General features: G+C 40.8%; 2 protein-coding genes across 3 annotated transcripts in view; both read left to right on the forward strand.

Annotated features, from left to right (window-relative positions):
* trim33 (tripartite motif containing 33) overlaps window positions 1-3,228 on the forward strand; it is a 38,481-nt gene extending 35,253 nt beyond the window's left edge. For both annotated transcript variants that reach the window (XM_028583037.1, XM_028583038.1), the window contains one exon: window positions 2,487-3,228. In XM_028583037.1, coding sequence (XP_028438838.1) covers window positions 2,487-2,708 — 222 coding nt within the window. In that variant the 3' untranslated portion in view covers window positions 2,709-3,228. The remainder of the gene's footprint in view (window positions 1-2,486) is intronic.
* Window positions 3,229-7,028: 3,800 nt separating this feature from the next.
* Window positions 7,029-14,174, forward strand: slc66a1 (solute carrier family 66 member 1). Its single transcript, XM_028583557.1, has 8 exons — window positions 7,029-7,211; window positions 7,777-7,973; window positions 8,066-8,195; window positions 8,637-8,724; window positions 10,443-10,588; window positions 10,704-10,796; window positions 11,777-11,962; window positions 13,946-14,174. The coding sequence occupies exons 2-8, from the start codon at window positions 7,783-7,785 to the stop codon at window positions 14,030-14,032; spliced, it is 921 nt and encodes a 306-aa protein (XP_028439358.1). The 5' UTR covers window positions 7,029-7,211; window positions 7,777-7,782; the 3' UTR covers window positions 14,033-14,174.
* Window positions 14,175-18,692: the final 4,518 nt, after the last annotated feature.

An 18,692-nucleotide genomic window follows, 5' to 3' on the forward strand; every position in this document is an offset into this window, starting at 1 on the left:
AACCTGAAGGATCTGGAGAAGTTCTGTATGGAGGAGTGGGCCAAATTCCCTGCTGCAATGTGTGCAAACCTGGTTAAGAACTACAGGAAATGTATGATCTCTGTAATTGCAAACAAAAGGTTTCTGATGTATCAAATACTTACATCATGCAATAAAATGCAAATTAATTACTTAAAAATCATACAATGTGATTTTCTGGATTTTTGTTTTAGATTCCATCACTCACAGTTGAAGAGTACCTATGATAAAAATTACAGACTTCTACATGCTTTGTAAGTGGGAAAACTTGCAAAATCTGCAGTGTATCAAATACTTGTGTGTGTGTGTGTGTGTGTGTGTGTACACACAGTACAGGCCAAATGTTTGGACACACCTTCTCATTCAATGAGTTTCCTTTATTTTCATGACTATTTACATTGTAGATTCTCACTGAAGGCATCAAAACTATGAATGAACACATGGAATTATGTACTTAACAAAAAAGTGTGAAATAACTGAAAACATGTCTTATATTCTAGTTTCTTCAAAGTAGCCACCCTTTGCTCTGATTACTGCTTTGAACACTCTTGGCATTCTCTTGATGAGCTTCAAGAGGTAGTCACCTGAAATGGTTTTCCAACAGTCTTGAAGGAGTTCCCAGAGATGCTTAGCACTTGTTGGCCCTTTTGCCTTCACTCTGCGGTCCAGCTCACCCCAAACCATCTTGATTGGGTTCAGGTCCGGTGACTGTGGAGGCCAGGTCATCTGGCGCAGCACTCCATCACTCTCCTTCTTGGTCAAATAGCCCAGCCTGGAGGTGTGTTTGGGGTCATTGTCCTGTTGAAAAATGAATGATGGTCCAACTAAACGCAAACTGGATGGGATGGCATGTCGCTGCAGGATGCTGTGGCAGTATGCCTTCAATTTTGAATAAATCCCCAACAGTGTCACCAGCAAAGCACCCCCACACCATCACAGCTCCTCCTCCATGCTTCACAGTGGGAACCAGGCATGTAGAATCCATCCATTCACCTTTTCTGCATCGCACAAAGACGCGGCGGTTGGAACCAAAGATCTCAAATTTGGACTCATCAGACCAAAGCACAGATTTCCACTGGTCTAATGTCCATTCCTTGTGTTTCTTGGCCCAAACAAATCTCTTCTGCTTGTTGCTTCTCCAATTTTCCAGACTGACTGACCTTCATTTGTTAAAGTAATGATGGCCACTTGTTTCTCTTTACTTAGCTGATTGGTTCTTGCCATAATATGAATTCTAACAGTTGTCCAATAGGGTTGTCGGCTGTGTATCAACCTGACTTCAGCACAACACAACTGATGGTCCCAACGCCATTAATAAGGGGAAAAAAATTCCACTAATAAAACCTGAAAAGGCCCACCTGTGAAGTGAAAACCATTTCAGGTGACTACCTCATGAAGCTCATTGAGAGAACACCAAGGGTTTGCAGCGCTATCAAAAAAGCAAAGGGTGGCTACTTTGAGGAATCTAAAATATAAGACATGTTTTCAGTTATTTCACACTTTTTTGTTAAGTACATAATTCCATATGTGTTCATTCATAGTTTTGATGCCTTCAGTGAGAATCTACAATGTAAATAGTCATGGAAATAAAGGAAACTCATTGAATGAGAAGGTGTGTCCAAACTTTTGGCCTGTACTGTAAGTTAAAGTATATCCATGTGCGAGGCTTAAAAGGAATTATGGCTTTCGCAGCCCTCATAGTATTGTGTTTAATTTCATGTTTTTAAGCAAATCACTTAGCATGAGCATCAGTCCAGACTTAATTTTGTGGCTTTCTAATACCAAAAGACCACTTTTCTTCATATAAGTGAACTCCTGGGTTAAGGGCTTATTTCCTGTAGCTGGAACAGATTTTATGTTTATATTTATTGTATACAGTACAAGTCAAAAGTTTGGACACGCTTTCTCAATCACTTGAATGGGAAAGCATGTCCAGAATTTTGACTGGTACTGTATATGTTTTTAGTTTGTTGGTGTGTGTCTGTTGAGGGACGTCAATGGATGTTGGAAAGGCAATAAGGCTTTTCTTTTAATTTCACATCTACATAATTTTTATTTGTCAGTGGTATTGAAACTATTTTAAATTTTCATCCTCTAGTTGGTATTAAACAACCAATATTCAACAACCTTTTTAAAAATGCAGATACTTTATTTTTGCCCTACTGCTTGATTCATCGACCCTTAAATTGTATGGAAGTACTTGAATACAGCCTCATTGTGGAAATTCTTAATGGAGCCACAGTGGAACGGGGCGGCAGGATATCTCTGCTCTGTACAGCAACGTTGAGCCGGGGCCACCCTACCACCAGAAGTCTTAACCAGATCTAATTTGTCTCCTCATTCTCCTCTTCCTCCTCCCTGCTTCAACCCATTCATTTCTTCTGCTCAACGGTACTCTCACCCCCCCGGCTTCCTCTTTATCACTTTTCACCCTCTTCTTGTCCCACCCCCTTTTCCTCCTCCGGCAGGTGGGATCAGAGATGGCGATATCCGGCAAGGCAGTGAGCCTGTACTTTGAGGAGAAGCTGCAGGAGATGTTCCCGGGGCAGAGCTTCCCTGAAACACCTGAAAGCGAGGCCCCAGACACAAAGGAAAAGGAGGAGGATGACACAGATGACTCTGAGGAGGATTTCATACAGCCAAGACGTAAACGGTTAAAAACAGATGAGAAAGTACTCCACATCAAGTGAGAACCAACCACAAAAGAAACAAGAAGTGAAAAACTGTCTTCCTCACGTCCCACACTTCTCCTTTGTTTGAGGCAGCAAACTAAAGGGTGAGAGTCGCTGTACAAACTGCTAGGTTTATCTCATCCTTGCCTTTTGAAAGAATTACTGTCAACTACATTATCAGAACTCTTGAGGACAGAAACATAGAAGAGCTACATTTCCTCCTTATTTCATGGACGCTGAAGAACTTGCTTGTACAGAAGTAGGACTTGTTTTGCAGTAGTTAAGTTAATGATTGGTGCTTTCTTTTCTATCATCCATTTGCATTTGTAGATTTGTTGTGACGATGGCTTTATAAAACATTTGAATTCCCTGTTCCCAGTTCTTAATGTATTATATCTATTCTTTGACATGAAACCTACCAAGTATTTGTATGGCTTTGTGGAAGCGTTATGTAAATAAGAGAATCTAGCCCACCGAAGGTAATCCTACAGTATAGATGTTTGGGTGCGTCCTCAATAAAACCTGTTCTTGAAATATATGAAAGAAAATGTGTGGTGTGGAGTAGGTTTGGGAAAGCTAGAGAGCTCTTGAAGGAGCTGTTTACACAAATTACGAGACAAACGACAAAACATTCCCACATACCCTTGGTGGTATCTAGACGTAAATTATTTTGGTTTAAAGATCCCATATTGTTAAAAGTGAGATTTACTGTGGCCGGGTTGGCTCAGTGGGTAGAGCAGGCGCACATATACTGAGAGGTTTATGCCTCGATGCAGAGGTCTAGGGTTTGAATCTAACCTGTGACTATTTCCTGCATGTCTTCTAGGGGTGCACGGTTCAGAAAATGTTACGATTCAATATCGATTTTCAGGCTCAGGATTCGATTCAAAATCGATTTTCGATTCAAAAACGATTCTGTTTCAAAAAAACTATTCACAGTATGTAAATGTAGTTACTTTTTCCACGTGATTGCAGTAGACTTACAATAAAAAAATTACATTAAATTTTTTTTTTGTGAAAAAATATGAATCTATTTTGAATCGGTAGAGCTTGAATCGCGATTGGAATATGAATCGATTTTTTTTGCACACCCCTAATGTCTTCCCCCTCTCTCTCCCCTAGCTGTCCTGTCAAAATTAAAGGCAGAAAAGCCCAAAAAATAATTTAAAAAAAAATTAAGTGAGATTTACTTTTTTTTAAATTGTAAACCAGGTCAAGGTGCTGTATAAAGACTGTGAAAGTATCACAATAATGCACACAGCCCGTATTCAGAAACGGTGCCTTTAAACAAGCCTGGCCGGATTTACGTACATTTGGATGTTACAACTGTACTATATATAGGTAGAAAGTGCTGTTCCAGTCATTCCCCGGCTGCAATGATGGCGCAGACTTTGCAAGCGCAGATGCGGAAAACTGACACTAACCAATCAGAGCAGACTTTTTTTGGGAGGCGAGATTAAAGGAACACGCCAACTTATTAGGACTTTAGCTTATTCACCGTAACCCCCAGAGTTAGGCAAGTCGATACATAGTCATCTCATCTCCTCATCTCCATGCATGTTGTAACTCTGTCTGATGCCCCCCAGCGCTAGCTAAGCCTAGCACAGATCCTGGAGGTAACAGGTTCCAACTAGCCTACTGCTCCGAATAAGTGACAAAATAACGCCAACATGTTCCTGTTTACATGTTGTGATTTGTATAGTCACATGGTGTACAAATAAGGTCAGTATGCTTTTACTATCTAGTAATTTTTTACTCTATTACTCCAACTCTGAGCAAACTCTGATCCTTACCACAGGGCTTCAAGTGCTGCTAGCAAATCACTCCACCCAAGTAGCAGTGCTTCGCCTTTCTGAGAATATAGTTCCCAGTTTGTATATGATAAGAAGAAGGCTGTGTCTCATATGACCTTGTTATTCGTACACGCTGTGACTATACAAATCAACATGTAAACAGGAACATGGTGTTTTTTTGTCACTTACTTGGAGCAGTAGGCTAGTTACTGGTTACCTCCAGGATCTGTGCTAGGCTTAGCTAGCGCTGGGGGGCGTCAGACAGTTACAACAAGCACGGAGATGAGAAGGGTGTGTATCGACTTGTCTTGCTCTGGGGGTTACTGTGAATAAGATAAAGTCCCAATAAGTCGGCGTGTTCCTTTAAAGAGAAAGGCACTAAAACAGTCTTTCACTGGGGGTGATACAGGTATATTCATGTTTTTTTTTTTAAACATTTAAAGCATGTAAACATGTTCCAGTGAAATCAATATACAAATATACACCTGTAATTAAGAATAATATGCCCCCTTTAATTTGTCCAGATTTCAAGATGCACTGCAATACAAATAAATGTGAAAGGAATTTCAATTGTGGTGCTTACAGATTTAACAGCTACATCTATTTACAGAAGTGTTCCCTATTACTTTAGATAATCCACAGACCTCACTATATAAAAGTACAGATGTTCCAGGTAACATTTGGCAAGGCAAGTTTATATGTATAGAATATGTTTAAGTGCTTTACTTGAAAAAGGAAAGAAACCGCACAGAAACTTTAAAATACTAATTAAAAGAATAGAAACATGTTTAAAGGAAATTAAAACGTTAACAGAGACAAATACAGGGTAGAGGGGCAAGATGGTTCATTGAGAGTATTCAAGGTTTAGTCAAAGGCAGTACAGAACACAAGATTTTAACTCTGATTTAAAGGTTGTCATTGTCAGTGCAAGTCTAATATTTTAAGTTTGTTAATTAAAGTTAAAATCGGCCTTGACTCCATGAAAATATCGCAGCTTCTGCATTGCCAGTTTTCAGTCCTTGGTTGTTACAAGTACTTTGACACATTAAATGGAAACGCAGTTTACGAGATGCACGTGAGGACAGTAGGAGCTTGACTTACAGCAAACCTGATTTAAAAAAAAAAAAAAAACTACGCACGAGCTGACGTCAGCGTAGCGAGGTGCTGAGTCGTCAGTCTGACAGATTGTCAGCTGACAAATTTTGCATCCCCTCAGATATTTTTGGAAAAAGGTCCTGAATCCTCTGCTTTTTCTTTTCATTCAAAGTCTGACATCGGATTTAATCGTCTCTACCAGGTAGGATTTCTCTTGACAATTATCATGCAAACAAGTTGGACAGGTCGTTATGATTAAAGGTAACCTCTGTTGTATTGTGATTTAATCTCTGCATATAGGATAACAATAGAGAACTGTCACTGTTAAATGATTTCTACACAAAGCCTAAAGCAATCCCTCCAAAGTTCACTAAGAACATTTGCATACAAGCCCATGTCATGGCCCTGGGTATTAGGTGTATTGTTTTTCACGGCTGCATACTAAAATGCAAAGCTTGTTGAAGTAGGAGGCCTCAGGGCTAATGACGGGTAAGGACTAATGACTGAATTACCATGTTAAGCGAAATAATAACAATTTAACAAGGCTTGTAGATATGTGATGAAAGTATGTGAAATGTGAGCGCTGGAAAATCAAATCGTGGCACCGTTAGTCGACTCAGTTCTGATAACTTGAAAGCGCATAAGCTTGTTTCACAGCCTTGTGAAACAAAAATGTTATACTGATGTTGATCCTGAGCTATGTGAATCAGAATAATGATTTTATTAGTCGATTCGAGTGCGCTGTGTTCAATTAACGTTACAATTAGTCTTTTGTTGAATAAAATATGTTTGATCTATTTTTTATGATCTATTGTTGTATAGGTAAGTAAGTAAAGTTTATTTCTATAGCACATTTAAAAACAGCTCGCGCTGACCTAAGTGCTGTACAGCGCATTAGCCACAGGGTAATAAAATACACTTACAAATCAGTGATTTAGGCTAAAACGACATCAAAAGACAAACAATTACAAACGTAAGCAGGATAAGACCATTAAATGCTGGGAAGGCCAATGTAAAAAGGTGAGTTTTGAGCCTGGCTTTGAATATCACAATTGAAGGGGCATTTCTGAGGTAAGGTGGCAGTCGGTTCCACAGCTGAGGGCCAGCAACAGAAAAGGCTCTGTCACCTTTTTGCTTAAACCGGAACCGTGGGATACGGAGGAGACCTTGGCTGGAGGATCTGAGGGACTCTCCGATAAACTGAAACATCAGAAAAACCGCATGACAAAGAAACACTGTGTGTTAAAATGTCCAGCGCTATTATATACAACATGGAACACACATTTCCAACCCATGATGAGGGAAAATCCGACTAAATTGACGAAATGTACAATCCTGAATCCCGAGCCAAATCAAACTTTTATTTTGAAGGCCTGGTTCGCGTTTGAGCTCGCGAACCGATAGTCACGTGCCAATTTTGCTATGCCCTTGCTGTGACGTTTTATCCTGACGACCAATCAGCTCACAGACCCAACTTGTTTATTGCCTTCTTCCGTGTTGTTTTCAGTGTCCGAGGAGTTTTTGTTCTAAGAAGGACCTTCTCGGCATGTCGGCCGCCTCACGGGCAGGATAAATTAGCTTTATTTATTTTCATTGTGGCAGTTTGTAGACGTGTTCGACGTAAAAGGCACAGGCAAGTTCCAACTGTTTATTAGGTCGTGGTAGTTAGCTAACGTTAGCTAAGTGGCTAACAAATAATTTGGATTATTTATTTTGTGGTTTATGTTGAGTGTAACGTTACGTTATTTAGTGTGAAAACGTTTCCCAATGTAGAAATGTAGCCACACATATCACCACTTTAACTTGATCTTAATCTAACGTTAATCAGTGTAACAACAGAATGTGGATATAGGCTGTTGTTTTCAAGTGTTCAACAACCTTTGACCCTGTTATCACCGTCTTAACTGGAAAACTGCATTTTGTCGAGATATGTGTTGTTCTCTTTGGTGTTTATATATTTTTATAATACATCCATGATTTATATGGCTGATCAAGTGTGTGACGAAGCTCCCAAAAACTCCACAACTGTGCCGTATGGTTAGATATTTGGATTCTTTCTTTTGCTATTTTTATTGTATGCTGTCTTGGAAGCACAGTTTAAACATTGTTTGTATGCTGGGGATGTACCGAGAACTGAAGATCCAAATAAGTTGTTTTATTTTTATAAACTGTATATTTACGGAGCCTTTTCTCTCCAGAAGAATATGTTGACAGATGGAGTCCTCACGCGGAGTTCCTTTGGATCGGCCACTCAAGGAAACTTAACTTCCCTGTGCCCTAATGGGACCAAATGGGTTTGGGAAGGGCTTGGGGAATGTGCCCAGGATGCGAGGGACATGGCCAGCATCTACCTAGGCCTCCTGTCCATCCTCTGCTTCATGGTGTCCTCCCTTCCGTAAGTGTTTGTGTTGGTGTCTGTGCCTCTCAAGAGGAAATGCTTTTTTCTCTAAGCATCAACATAATTCTGTCTGTGGTTTCTGATTGCAGACAGTACTACAGCTCATGTAAAACAGGGAATATGGACAGCGCCCTCTCTATTTGGTTTCTGCTGCTGTGGTTGGGAGGTGACACCTGCAATCTGGTGGGCTCCTTCTTGGCAGACCAGCTTCCACTTCAGGTGACTTGTAGTGATATATTGCTGTTCACAGTGTGAAGGTGTTTCCCATGACGGAGTAGGGCTGGAACTAACAGTTTTATGATCTATTATATTAAGCTATGATTCATTGTTTTTCATCAATTCTATAAAATGTCAAGACCAGTGATCATTAGAAGTTGGGAAAACCAAAAATAAAATTTAAGATTTTCTTTTTCATTCAAAGAAATTAAAGTATTCTTTTAAAAAAATATTTTGAGCTATTACCACCTAATTATTAGCTTGTGCTTTGATCACTGAGATGATAAATTGATTATTCAAATTCTTATTGATCATTTTCTGTCAACTGACTAATTAATTACTTGACTATTCATGTCAAGTAATGCTACAAATAGCATTTTAAGTGAATTCCATTAAAATGATTTTGTGTGAAGAAAAAATAATGTCTTTCTCCTTGTCATCCAGACATATACAGCCGTTTATTACATCATAGCTGACCTGTTGATGCTGGCCATGTACATATACTACAAGATGAGGAACAGAATGGTGGAAAGTGAGTGGTTATTTTTTTTTTGCTTTCACTACTCAATTTTCCAAATGGCCATTATAAGAAGCAAGTTCTTGTTTTATGCTCTGTGAGTGTCAGAGCCTTATTTACATCCTGGTGACTCATTTGGTGTACTACACATAGGGCCTTGTTACCTATGCCAAGGAGATTATGTTTTTGACTCTGTGTGGCGGTCTGTCTGACTGTCAGCAGGATCACAAAAAACTATGGCCAGATTTTCATGAAACTTGGTGGAAAGGTGTAGCATGAGCCAAGGAAGAACCCATAATATTTTGGAGCGGATCTAAATCACGGGGCGGATACACAAATTATTTTTCACTTTCAATAACATTGTGAGATAGGGCATGTGTGCTGCATTCATGTGGTGTCAAAATAATCTAAAAAATGTGTTACCGACTGGTAATACAGGTAAATCGGATTGTCGACATTGCGAGATAGGGCATGTCTTGACAAACGTCTGCACTATCCAAGGGCCCTTCTAGTTAACATATGGAATAGAATTGAATAACCCCAAACATAGGGCTGCTCGATTATGGAAACAATCATAATCACGATTATTTTGGTCAATATTGAAATCACGATTATTAAACACGATCACTCATTGACTTTTGGAAAGATGTTGCATTCATTGAAGTTAAAAAACAGTGAAACAGTTAAACCAATCAACCAATCCCTGAAGACTTTTACAAAGACAATATAAGAGTTTATGCGCAAAACGTAATGTGCAAAATAATCTTTTTTCTTGATTACTCTGTTTTGGTGATAGTTGGTAGCCAAAATTGTAATCGTGATTAAAATTTTGATTAATTGTACAGCCCTACCCAAACTAGAGGATGGACACCCAAACCGAGCCTGTCGGTACCCGACAGGCCGGGCCGGGTTCGGACAGATATTTAGAATTGCTGTTTGGGTTTGGGTCGGGCTCAGTTCGGCTCAGCGCAATAAGGCATTGAACATTTTAAATTTAAAAAAGCTTATTATGTAGGTGCGCGCCTGTGTTAACGTGCGCTTGTTGCCCTGTGGGCGCTGATGCGCTCATCTGTTGACATTTCCGAATGCCTTCCTACAGTTGCTTAATAAAAGCGGGCTTTCCACAACGTATGTGTCATTAGTATGAGAAAAAAACGAGATTTTAACAGTGTTGGGCTCGGACATAAATATCTTAATGCCTGTCGGGCTCGGGTCGGGTTCGGTTACTGCTCGGTCGGACACGGGCTTGGCTCGGACAGAAAAATGTGTCTGAAGAAATGAAAGGAGGGAGGGCGGGGGAATGACATGCAGCCGCAGGTAGGAGTTCAATCTGGGCCCAATGCGTCGAGGAGTAAACCTCTCTATATGGGCGCCCGCTCTAATGAGCTATCTGGGCACCCCCAAACATGTATTTTATCTCCAACTGTAAAACAGTAGCTATAGTCTATAAAGATTTAGCTACTACTAAGGCACTGCTTGTTTCTAAGATCAGTTTTATCTGATGTAGCTGCTTAATGAACAAGCTTCTCATATCTGTGCTGATAAGCAACGATCCAACACTAGTCCAGACAGAGAAAGAGGGTAATCGCTGTACCTTGTCATAATGTCATACACATGCCTCATGTTGCTGCTGAGTTTGTTCCCTTACTGGTGACCTTTAACACAGCGACCATTGAGGAATGTGCTTAGATGTTTTTCCCAGTATTGATACTGAACCCAGGTGTTGTTTCCAGGCAGGAGGGTTTTGCATGTGGTGGGTGTAGCCTGTGTCCTGGGCGTCACCACAAGCCTCGTCCATCTGCCCGGGTTATGCACCGAACAGGAAGTAATTCCTTCTGCGTTCAGAAGTCGCGCCTTGCTCTCAACCTCTGACATCAAGGTGAGTCATAGTCATTTGCTTAATTGGTGACCTGAGGGAAGTGAACTAGTTATGTCGGTCTTTTTTTTTTTTTTGCTGGTGTAACGTTCTTGTGTCTTCCTCTCTGTCACTTCAGACTTTTACCCCTAAAGAGATTATTGGTTTCACCATCGGCTCTCTGTCGTCACTGCTATACCTCTCTTCCAGACTTCCCCAGATGTACACTAATGTGAGTATTATGAAGTGTAGATTCCTTAGTACTATTGGCTGCACACTGTAAGTGTTAGCCATTAATTAATGCTAATACTAAGAACAAATGGATAATGATGATAATTAGAATAAGAATCCTCATCAAATTTCAACGTAACTGAAAGCTAAGCAGATGGAAACGCAAGTGAATATACAGTATCTCACAAAAGTGAGTACACCCCTCACGTTTTAATATTTCATTATATCTTTTAATGGGACAACACTGAAGAAATGACACTTTGCTACAATGTAAAGTATTAAGTTTACAGCTTGTATAACAGTGTAAATGTGCAGTCCCCTCAAAATAACTCAACACACAGCCATTAATGTCTAAGCCGCTGGCAACAAAAGTCAGTACACCCCTATGTTAAATTCCCATAGAGGAAGGCAGATGTTTATTTTTAAAGGCCAGTTATTTCATGGATCCAGGATACTATGCATCCTGATAAAGTTCCCTTGGCCTTTGGAATTAAAATAGCCCCACATCATCACATGCTCTTCACCATACCTAGAGATTGGCATGGTTTTATTTCAGTTAGCCTAATAGCTAGTTTGATTTGCATTAAGACATGATTTTATGGAAAGTACCCCATGCCAATCTCTAGGTATGGTGAAGGGTATGTGATGATGTGGGGCTATAATGGATGATGTGGGACATTAATGGATATATGTTGAGTTATTTTGAGGGGACTGCACATTTACACTGTTATACAAGCTTCATTTTTTTTCATTTTTTCAGTGTTGTCCCATTAAAAGATATAATGAAATATTGACTAAAATGTGAGGGGTGTACTCACTTTTGTGAGATACTGTAATTTGCTGACGGCATGGACAATTGCCTCTGAAATCTGCACACATCACTCGGGTAGAAAATATGTGATGGCTGTGTAAAACATTTTCTATTCCTTTTTTAACTAAAGGTTTTCCCCACTTCCCAACCGGTCTCATTTCTCCCCACAGTTCAAGAGGAAGTCGACAGAAGGGGTGTCTTACTTCCTGTTTGCGCTGATCATCCTGGGAAACACCACGTACGGCCTGAGTGTCCTGCTGAAGAACCCTGAGGTGGATCAGGGGGAGAGAAGCTACATGGTCCATCACTTGCCGTGGCTCATCGGCAGCCTCGGCACTCTCTCCTTGGATCTCATTGTATCCTTTTAAAGAAAAGAAAGCATGGCTGCCATTGCCTGGTCTCTGGGCTCTCCTCAATCCCACAAACATGCTACGTTTTACGCAGTGCTGAGCTGTAAGAGGACACTTCATCAGATGGGTTAAAGAAACACGCCGACTTATTGGGAATTTAGCTTATTCACCGTAACCCCCACAGTTAGATAAGTCCATACATACCCTTCTCATCTCCGTGCGTGCTGTAAGGCTGTCTGACGACTCCAGCGGCATCAGGCCAGCACAGAACATGCAGGTGAATGGTTCCAGCAATCCTACCGCTCCGAATAAGTGACAAAATAACGGCAACATGTTCCTATTTACATGTTGTGATTTATAGAGTCACAGCGTGTACAAAAAAACAACGTAACATGAGACACAGCCGTCTTCTAACTGTAAACAAACCGGGAACTATATTCTCAGGCGGAAGAATATAATACTTGGGCGGAGTGATATGCTCGCAGCAAGCCTGTCTGAGAATATAGTTCCTGGCTTGTTTACTGTTAGAAGACGGCTGTGTCTCATGTTACGTTGTTTTGTGTACACGCTGTGACTATACAAATCACAACATGTAAATAGGAACATGTTGGTGTTATTTTGTCATTTTTGTCACAATTTGGAGCAGTAGGCTAGTTGGAACCAGTTACCTCCAGGATCTGTGCTGGGCTAAGCTAAAGCTGGAACCGTCAGACAGCGTTACAGCACGCATGGAGATGAGAAGGGTATGTATCAACTTGTCTAACTCTGGGGGTTACGGTGAATAAGCTAAATTCCCAATAAGTTGGCGTGTTCCTTTTAAGGTCTCATGACTGCGTATGTGGAAGCACAATATACAGTATAGTATTAAAGTTCCAAGCACTCACAGGGAAATTAGTTGTTACCACCTAAGAAACAAGATTGTAAAAGCTGTACTGGTGCCCCTCGGAGGCCATGTGTCTCTTTGCAGCCCACACGTGTGGTTGACTGAAGCATGAAGGTGCTTGCTGCTTTTTTTTTTTAATTAACCTAGACAAGGCAGAAGCATGTGACCTGATGATGACTGGGCATTGTAGTTTTTTTACCGGCCAGCTCTCAAAAGTACTAGTGGAAGGATAGCGTGATCAGTTTGGTTCTCTTAATATCATTATCATACATCTTTAGCTCGTAGCCCAGCTCTATTGTCTCAGCACCAGAGGAGCTGCTGTGCCCCTAGATGAAGAGTTAGATGAGAAGATCCATAGCACTCCTGTCATGTCTATTTGGTAAATGTGAAGCTACAGCCAGGAGATGATTAGTTAGCATAAGCTACTGTAAGCTAACTGTGCCAACCAGCAGACACTCCTGAAAGTCTTTAGGTACAGTGGTCTCTAGCAGAGTATTTACAGTACATGGCAGCAGGGGCGGGGCTAGAAGGGGGGCACTAGGTGGCAACGGCCTCGCCCTGAAATATGATTATTTCCCCCCGGTGCTTTCTCTATCCTATCCAATATTTCCTATAGAAGCAGATGTTCTATGCTGTATTCTGATAAAATGTCCCCCCTGTGCCACCCTATTTATAAAACTTCTGAAATCGCCCCTGCATGGCAGCCTCGTCAACCAGCACTGCTATGCTGGAATGTTACCTGGGCCCAGGTTGTTTGTTTCAATGTTGGTTATTTGACTAAATGCTAAATTTTTCTTTAGAAATATGCAACACCTTTGCAATTAATAAAATTAGTAAAATACACACAGTAAACCTGGGACTTTGGAGAGTGCTGGAAATCTGGAGCCCCAGGGCCCACGTTGCCCAGTTGTTAATTTAACCCTGTACAGTAAATGAGTAAGTGTCTGGTATTCAGTAAGAAAATAGTTTTTAATACCAAAAATGAGGGTGTCAGCAAGTATTTCATCATTGTATGGTCAAATAGTATCTTCTGTCCATCATACTTGTGTGTGTTTCTCAGACTCTTTCCCAGGATTGCTTTAGATTTCCTTAACGCTGTGGTTCAGATCTCCATCCAGTTCATAATTTACCGCAAAGCTAAGATTGAGTTGAACGTCAATCACGGCGAGACAACTCCTTTGATCGGGAGTTAAACCAAAAAACCGAGACTGTACTAGTGGGACACGAACGGACCCTCACTTCCAATTAAACCTCAAAATCTCCAACCAAATCAGGATGAAAGAAAATTGTACATTTTAGTTGTATTATAAAGTTTTATTTATTATGCTCTAAAAATGTTTACAATGTTTTTTTCTACAAAAGTACTGTGAATATAGAAATAAAATTGATTTTATTTCTATGACAGATTAAAGTGCTCATATTATGCAAATTTTCGGGTTCATAATTGTATTTAGAGGTTGTACCAGAATAGGTTTATGTGGTTTAATTTTCAGAAAACACTATTTTTTGTTGTACTGCACATTGCTGCAGCTCCTCTTTTCACCCTGTGTGTTGAGCTCTCTGTTTTAGCTACAGAGTGAGGCATCTTACTTTTGTTCAATCTTTGTTGGGAGTCGCACATGCGTACTGCTAGATAGTCAGTTGCAGAGAATGTGGGAGTGCCAGGCTAGCAGCTAGGCAAGCATTATAACGTGTTACAAAGTGACGCACGTTTGTCACAGAAGTAAAGGCTGGACTACAACAGAGCTGTTTGGAGCGTTTTGTGAACAGTGTTTTCTGTTGGAGATGGTAAGTTCCTTTGGGGTGGACTTTGGGCTTTTTCACTTTGTAAACCTATAACGTGCACAAAAAGATATATAACACAATAAAGGAAAGGGGAAAAGGCAAAAAGCACAATATGAGCACTTTAAGTTTTTCACTTGGGTTCAGCTGCAATTATGTGATTTACATTGCTCTTAATGTTTGGGTTTAAAAGGACGATTAAGGGTTTTAGGTGTCGGACATAGACGGAAACTCCTCCTGTCAACCTGAACTCCTTCTCGTGATTCTAGGTCACAGTCTCCGTTTTGATGTCAGACTTCATATAGATGTCCGAAACCTGCTGGTCGTGGTGATGAGACCACGTTTCTCTAAAATGATAAATTTTTTTAAGTTGACTAACACTTTGACAGTTATGATGACACTAACCGCTGCACACATGCAGTGATGAGTCTGAAGAAGAAATGTTTTGTAAAACATTTTCCAAGCGTAAATTGTATTTAGTCAATTTTTAATTAATGCTTACACCGAGTGCTCTAATCCAGGGGTTCTCAACCTTTTGCAAGCTGGGCCCCCCCAAAGCTGGTTCATTGCAGTTCCCCCCCCCCTCCAATTTCTTGGCGAAATGTCTGATAAATGTAGCCTCAAATCATCCTCGATTTGTGCACAATTGCGGTATTTCGTTTTGAGTGCAGTCATTTCTGAGATTCCTGCCTCACACAAATATGCCGACGCGAAAGGGAGGAGAATCTTCAAGGTGACGTCACAGAGTTGAGAGTATTCCTGCATCAATGCTGCCCAGAATGACGAAATGCATGCAAAATATGATGCTGCAAATGTTGGTAATAGAAAAATGGCTGGTGGATTTAAGACAAAAAATATTGAATGAATCATTATTGAATGAATCAAATATGAACATATTGGTCACTTACAGTGGCTTTGTTGATCTTTACATTGTTAGTTAATGTACTATCCTGGCCACACACACACGCATTCATACGGTTTGATAAAGGACTTATTGGACTTTAACTTATCATTGCGCTTACAATAACGAGCATAGCTGTCCTCAATTTAGGTCATTGTGTTGTCTCATCTGCGTTTTTTCCTGCATCCACCGTGTGTGTGTGTGTGTGTGTGTGTGCGCGCGTGTGCGTGTGCGCGCGCGCGCGCGTCAGTCGCGGGGGAAATGGAGCAGCAGCCCCGCCCGCTGCAGAGAGCAGACAGTACTGAAACAGCAGCCACTTCAGTGACTATATAATGAGAAATCGTTACAGCGTACATTGATGTTAAAATGTACACACGTTGGCAGTAGAGTCTGAAATGTTTTGCGCGGTCTTTCGCTGTACGTTTTGTTGGTAAATGTGAGATGTTCGAGTCACACACATGATCGTCTTTATAACAGAAACAAGGAAATTAATTTGACCCGTTCTCACTCCCGCTTGGTCAGTGGCTGTTCTCTCATTGCTGACAGGTGCTCAGACGCTGACTGAAATAAATAAAATAAAGTCCTGTAGCCTACTCGCGCGCCCCCCGGGAGAGTGTCCGCGCCCCCCCAGGGGGGCCGGGTCCCACCGGTTGAGAACCACTGCTCTAATCAAAAAAAAGTTTTGAGATTTATTTATTTTTTGTTCATTTTAGATATATTTTGTAATTGTAGTCATTCAATTTATTTTTTTTCCTTTTTGTATTACAGACCAGTTTAGTTTCAACCAGTTTTGTTTGCACTGGTGATAAAAGGCAATTAACACAGATTTTCACTACTATGTTTAATGTACACATTTTCGTTTATTTTTATTTTTTTCATTCTCACTCTTTTTCACAATAAAAGTTGGTTTTGTACTTTGAGAATAATTAAATATGTTATGTGGGTCAGTGTGCTGTAAATATTAAACAATGAATAACACCTTTTCTCTGTTCTTTTTTTACTCTGGGTAAAGTGTTGTTGGAGTCATTCAGCATTCTCCCGATTATCTTCATAATGGTGTTAACTTTCTTTTATGAATTTTATTCAAACTGCTCGTCTTGAGAAGAAACATTTTGGGAGCTTTTCCTCCCCTACTGCTTACTCTCTTCACCTTCCAGTTTTTCAGCCCAGCAGAGGTTAAGGCCTGCTCTTGGCCTTGATGTTGACCTTTGACCCTTTGCCTTCCCTGACCTCGACCCCCCCCATGACTGTGTTTGGCCTGATCATGGGACGCCTTGACAGCCGTTTTTTTTGTTGTTGTCATTAGTAGATTCACACTGGCCTCTCAGTTGCCCCCTCCTCCCTCATAACACCCACGCACACACTTTCCTTCACTATTAAACATAATGCAATTACACACTCAAAACAGTAAGGGCCCACCCACCAAGGAAGTAAGGTCAGTACAAAAAAAATGGTGTGTGTGGGGGGGATAGAGGGTTTGAGAGATTGTTAGGCGGGTTGGGGAGTTAGCAGGAAGAGCCAGTGATAGGGAGCATCCATCCATCACAAGGGATGAACAAGAGGCTGTTTATAAACACTCTATACTGGGAATTTCTTAATGAGATGATTCCAGTTCCTACATGCAGGGCAGGGCCCTTGTGACTCAGAGGTTGCCAGTTCAAATCCCTAGTGCAGCCAAAAGGCCTCTGGCTGGGAAATATTATGGTAAATTTAGGGTATTTTCAATTTCTCATTGTTGACATACATGCAGACACATAACCTTAAAATTATTTTGTTCCCTGGCTTCATTTTTTTTTTCTCCATGTTTTCCCAATTATTTTGCATACAATGTGTATAAATAATTTATTCTCCTCACTGACAGACTTGTCCTGCAAGAGAACGGTTGCAGGAAAAGAAGATCTTTGGTCAGGCTCCCGCATGTCCAGCTAAAACACACATCAAGAGCAGCTGTCTGTTTACTCTGTGTGTGTGTGTGTGTGTGTGTGTGTGTGTGTGTGTGTGTGTGTGAGTGTGTGAGAGAGGATGGAGGCTGGGCTGGAATTGACATTACAAAAAGTGAAAAAGGTTGGACAAAGGGAGAGGACGTCGGGACACTCGGCGCAGCAGGAATGCTCCCACCATCAACGGTGAGTCCACAACCTCTGCTTCTAACTAACACAACTGCAACATAATCAGAATTGTTCATAAGCCAACACATCGAGGAGCAGGTTACTGCCAGGCACGCTGAATCATAGATAGTATGTAATCACTATATAGTCTTATCTATATAGGTTCAAAGAAGGAATGTTTGAAATGACATTTTGTAATTTTTCAAACAGTGTTCAACACTTAAATGTCATTTCAATGCAATTCCAGCAAGGGCAGATCTTCAATGCAATTCACACCAGCTTAATAATGTAACAGGTGTTGCTTATGAAGGCCAGTTTGTACATGCTGCATTAAGGTCCAGCAGGGTCTGCTAATGTTTTTTTTTATAAGGAATTCAATGTAGCATTCAGCATAAATAACCATAGAAAACATCACAATAACCTCTACAGATCAGAGGAAATACTTTCAATCAAATTCTTTAAGTAGACACAACTGCCTTCTCATGATAGCCAAATACCTTCCAACCACACTCACTCACACATGCTCAGACATACGCTATGGACTTTACTCACCAACACCGAGGCCACTTTAATGTAAGCGCCAGTTTCCTGCGAGGATCAGGAAACAGTCCAGGCCATTATCGAGCTGCAGCTACCAGCCAGCAGCTCTCTGATAAAGAGAGGAGTTTGCCACATGGAGAAGATGTCCTGAACAGGATTTATGATGTGCTGGATTTATCTCCAGGCTTGTACTGTGAGTGATTCAGGACTAATGAGTTCAGGGGGTTTCCACATGCCATCAGTTTGTTTAAGGAAAAGTTGACTTTGTTGCCTTTTTCTCTTTGGTTTTGTGTTACGTGGAAATGCTAGATTTTGCTGTGTTTCTTCGGTGTTTATCTCATCATTCCTTCTCGGTGCACACATTTTCAGGAACGTTGGTGCAATTAGTTGCACAGAAAACTAACCAAGTCAGTGAATGCACCAGAGTCCAATTGTAATAATAACCATGCTTGATGTGAACGTGCCCTAAAAGTCTTTCCCTTCGTCCACTCCTTCTTCTTTCGTGAAACTCATCTCCCAGGG

Source organism: Perca flavescens, chromosome 7 (assembly GCF_004354835.1).
Source record: "Perca flavescens isolate YP-PL-M2 chromosome 7, PFLA_1.0, whole genome shotgun sequence".
NCBI lineage: Eukaryota > Metazoa > Chordata > Actinopteri > Perciformes > Percidae > Perca > Perca flavescens.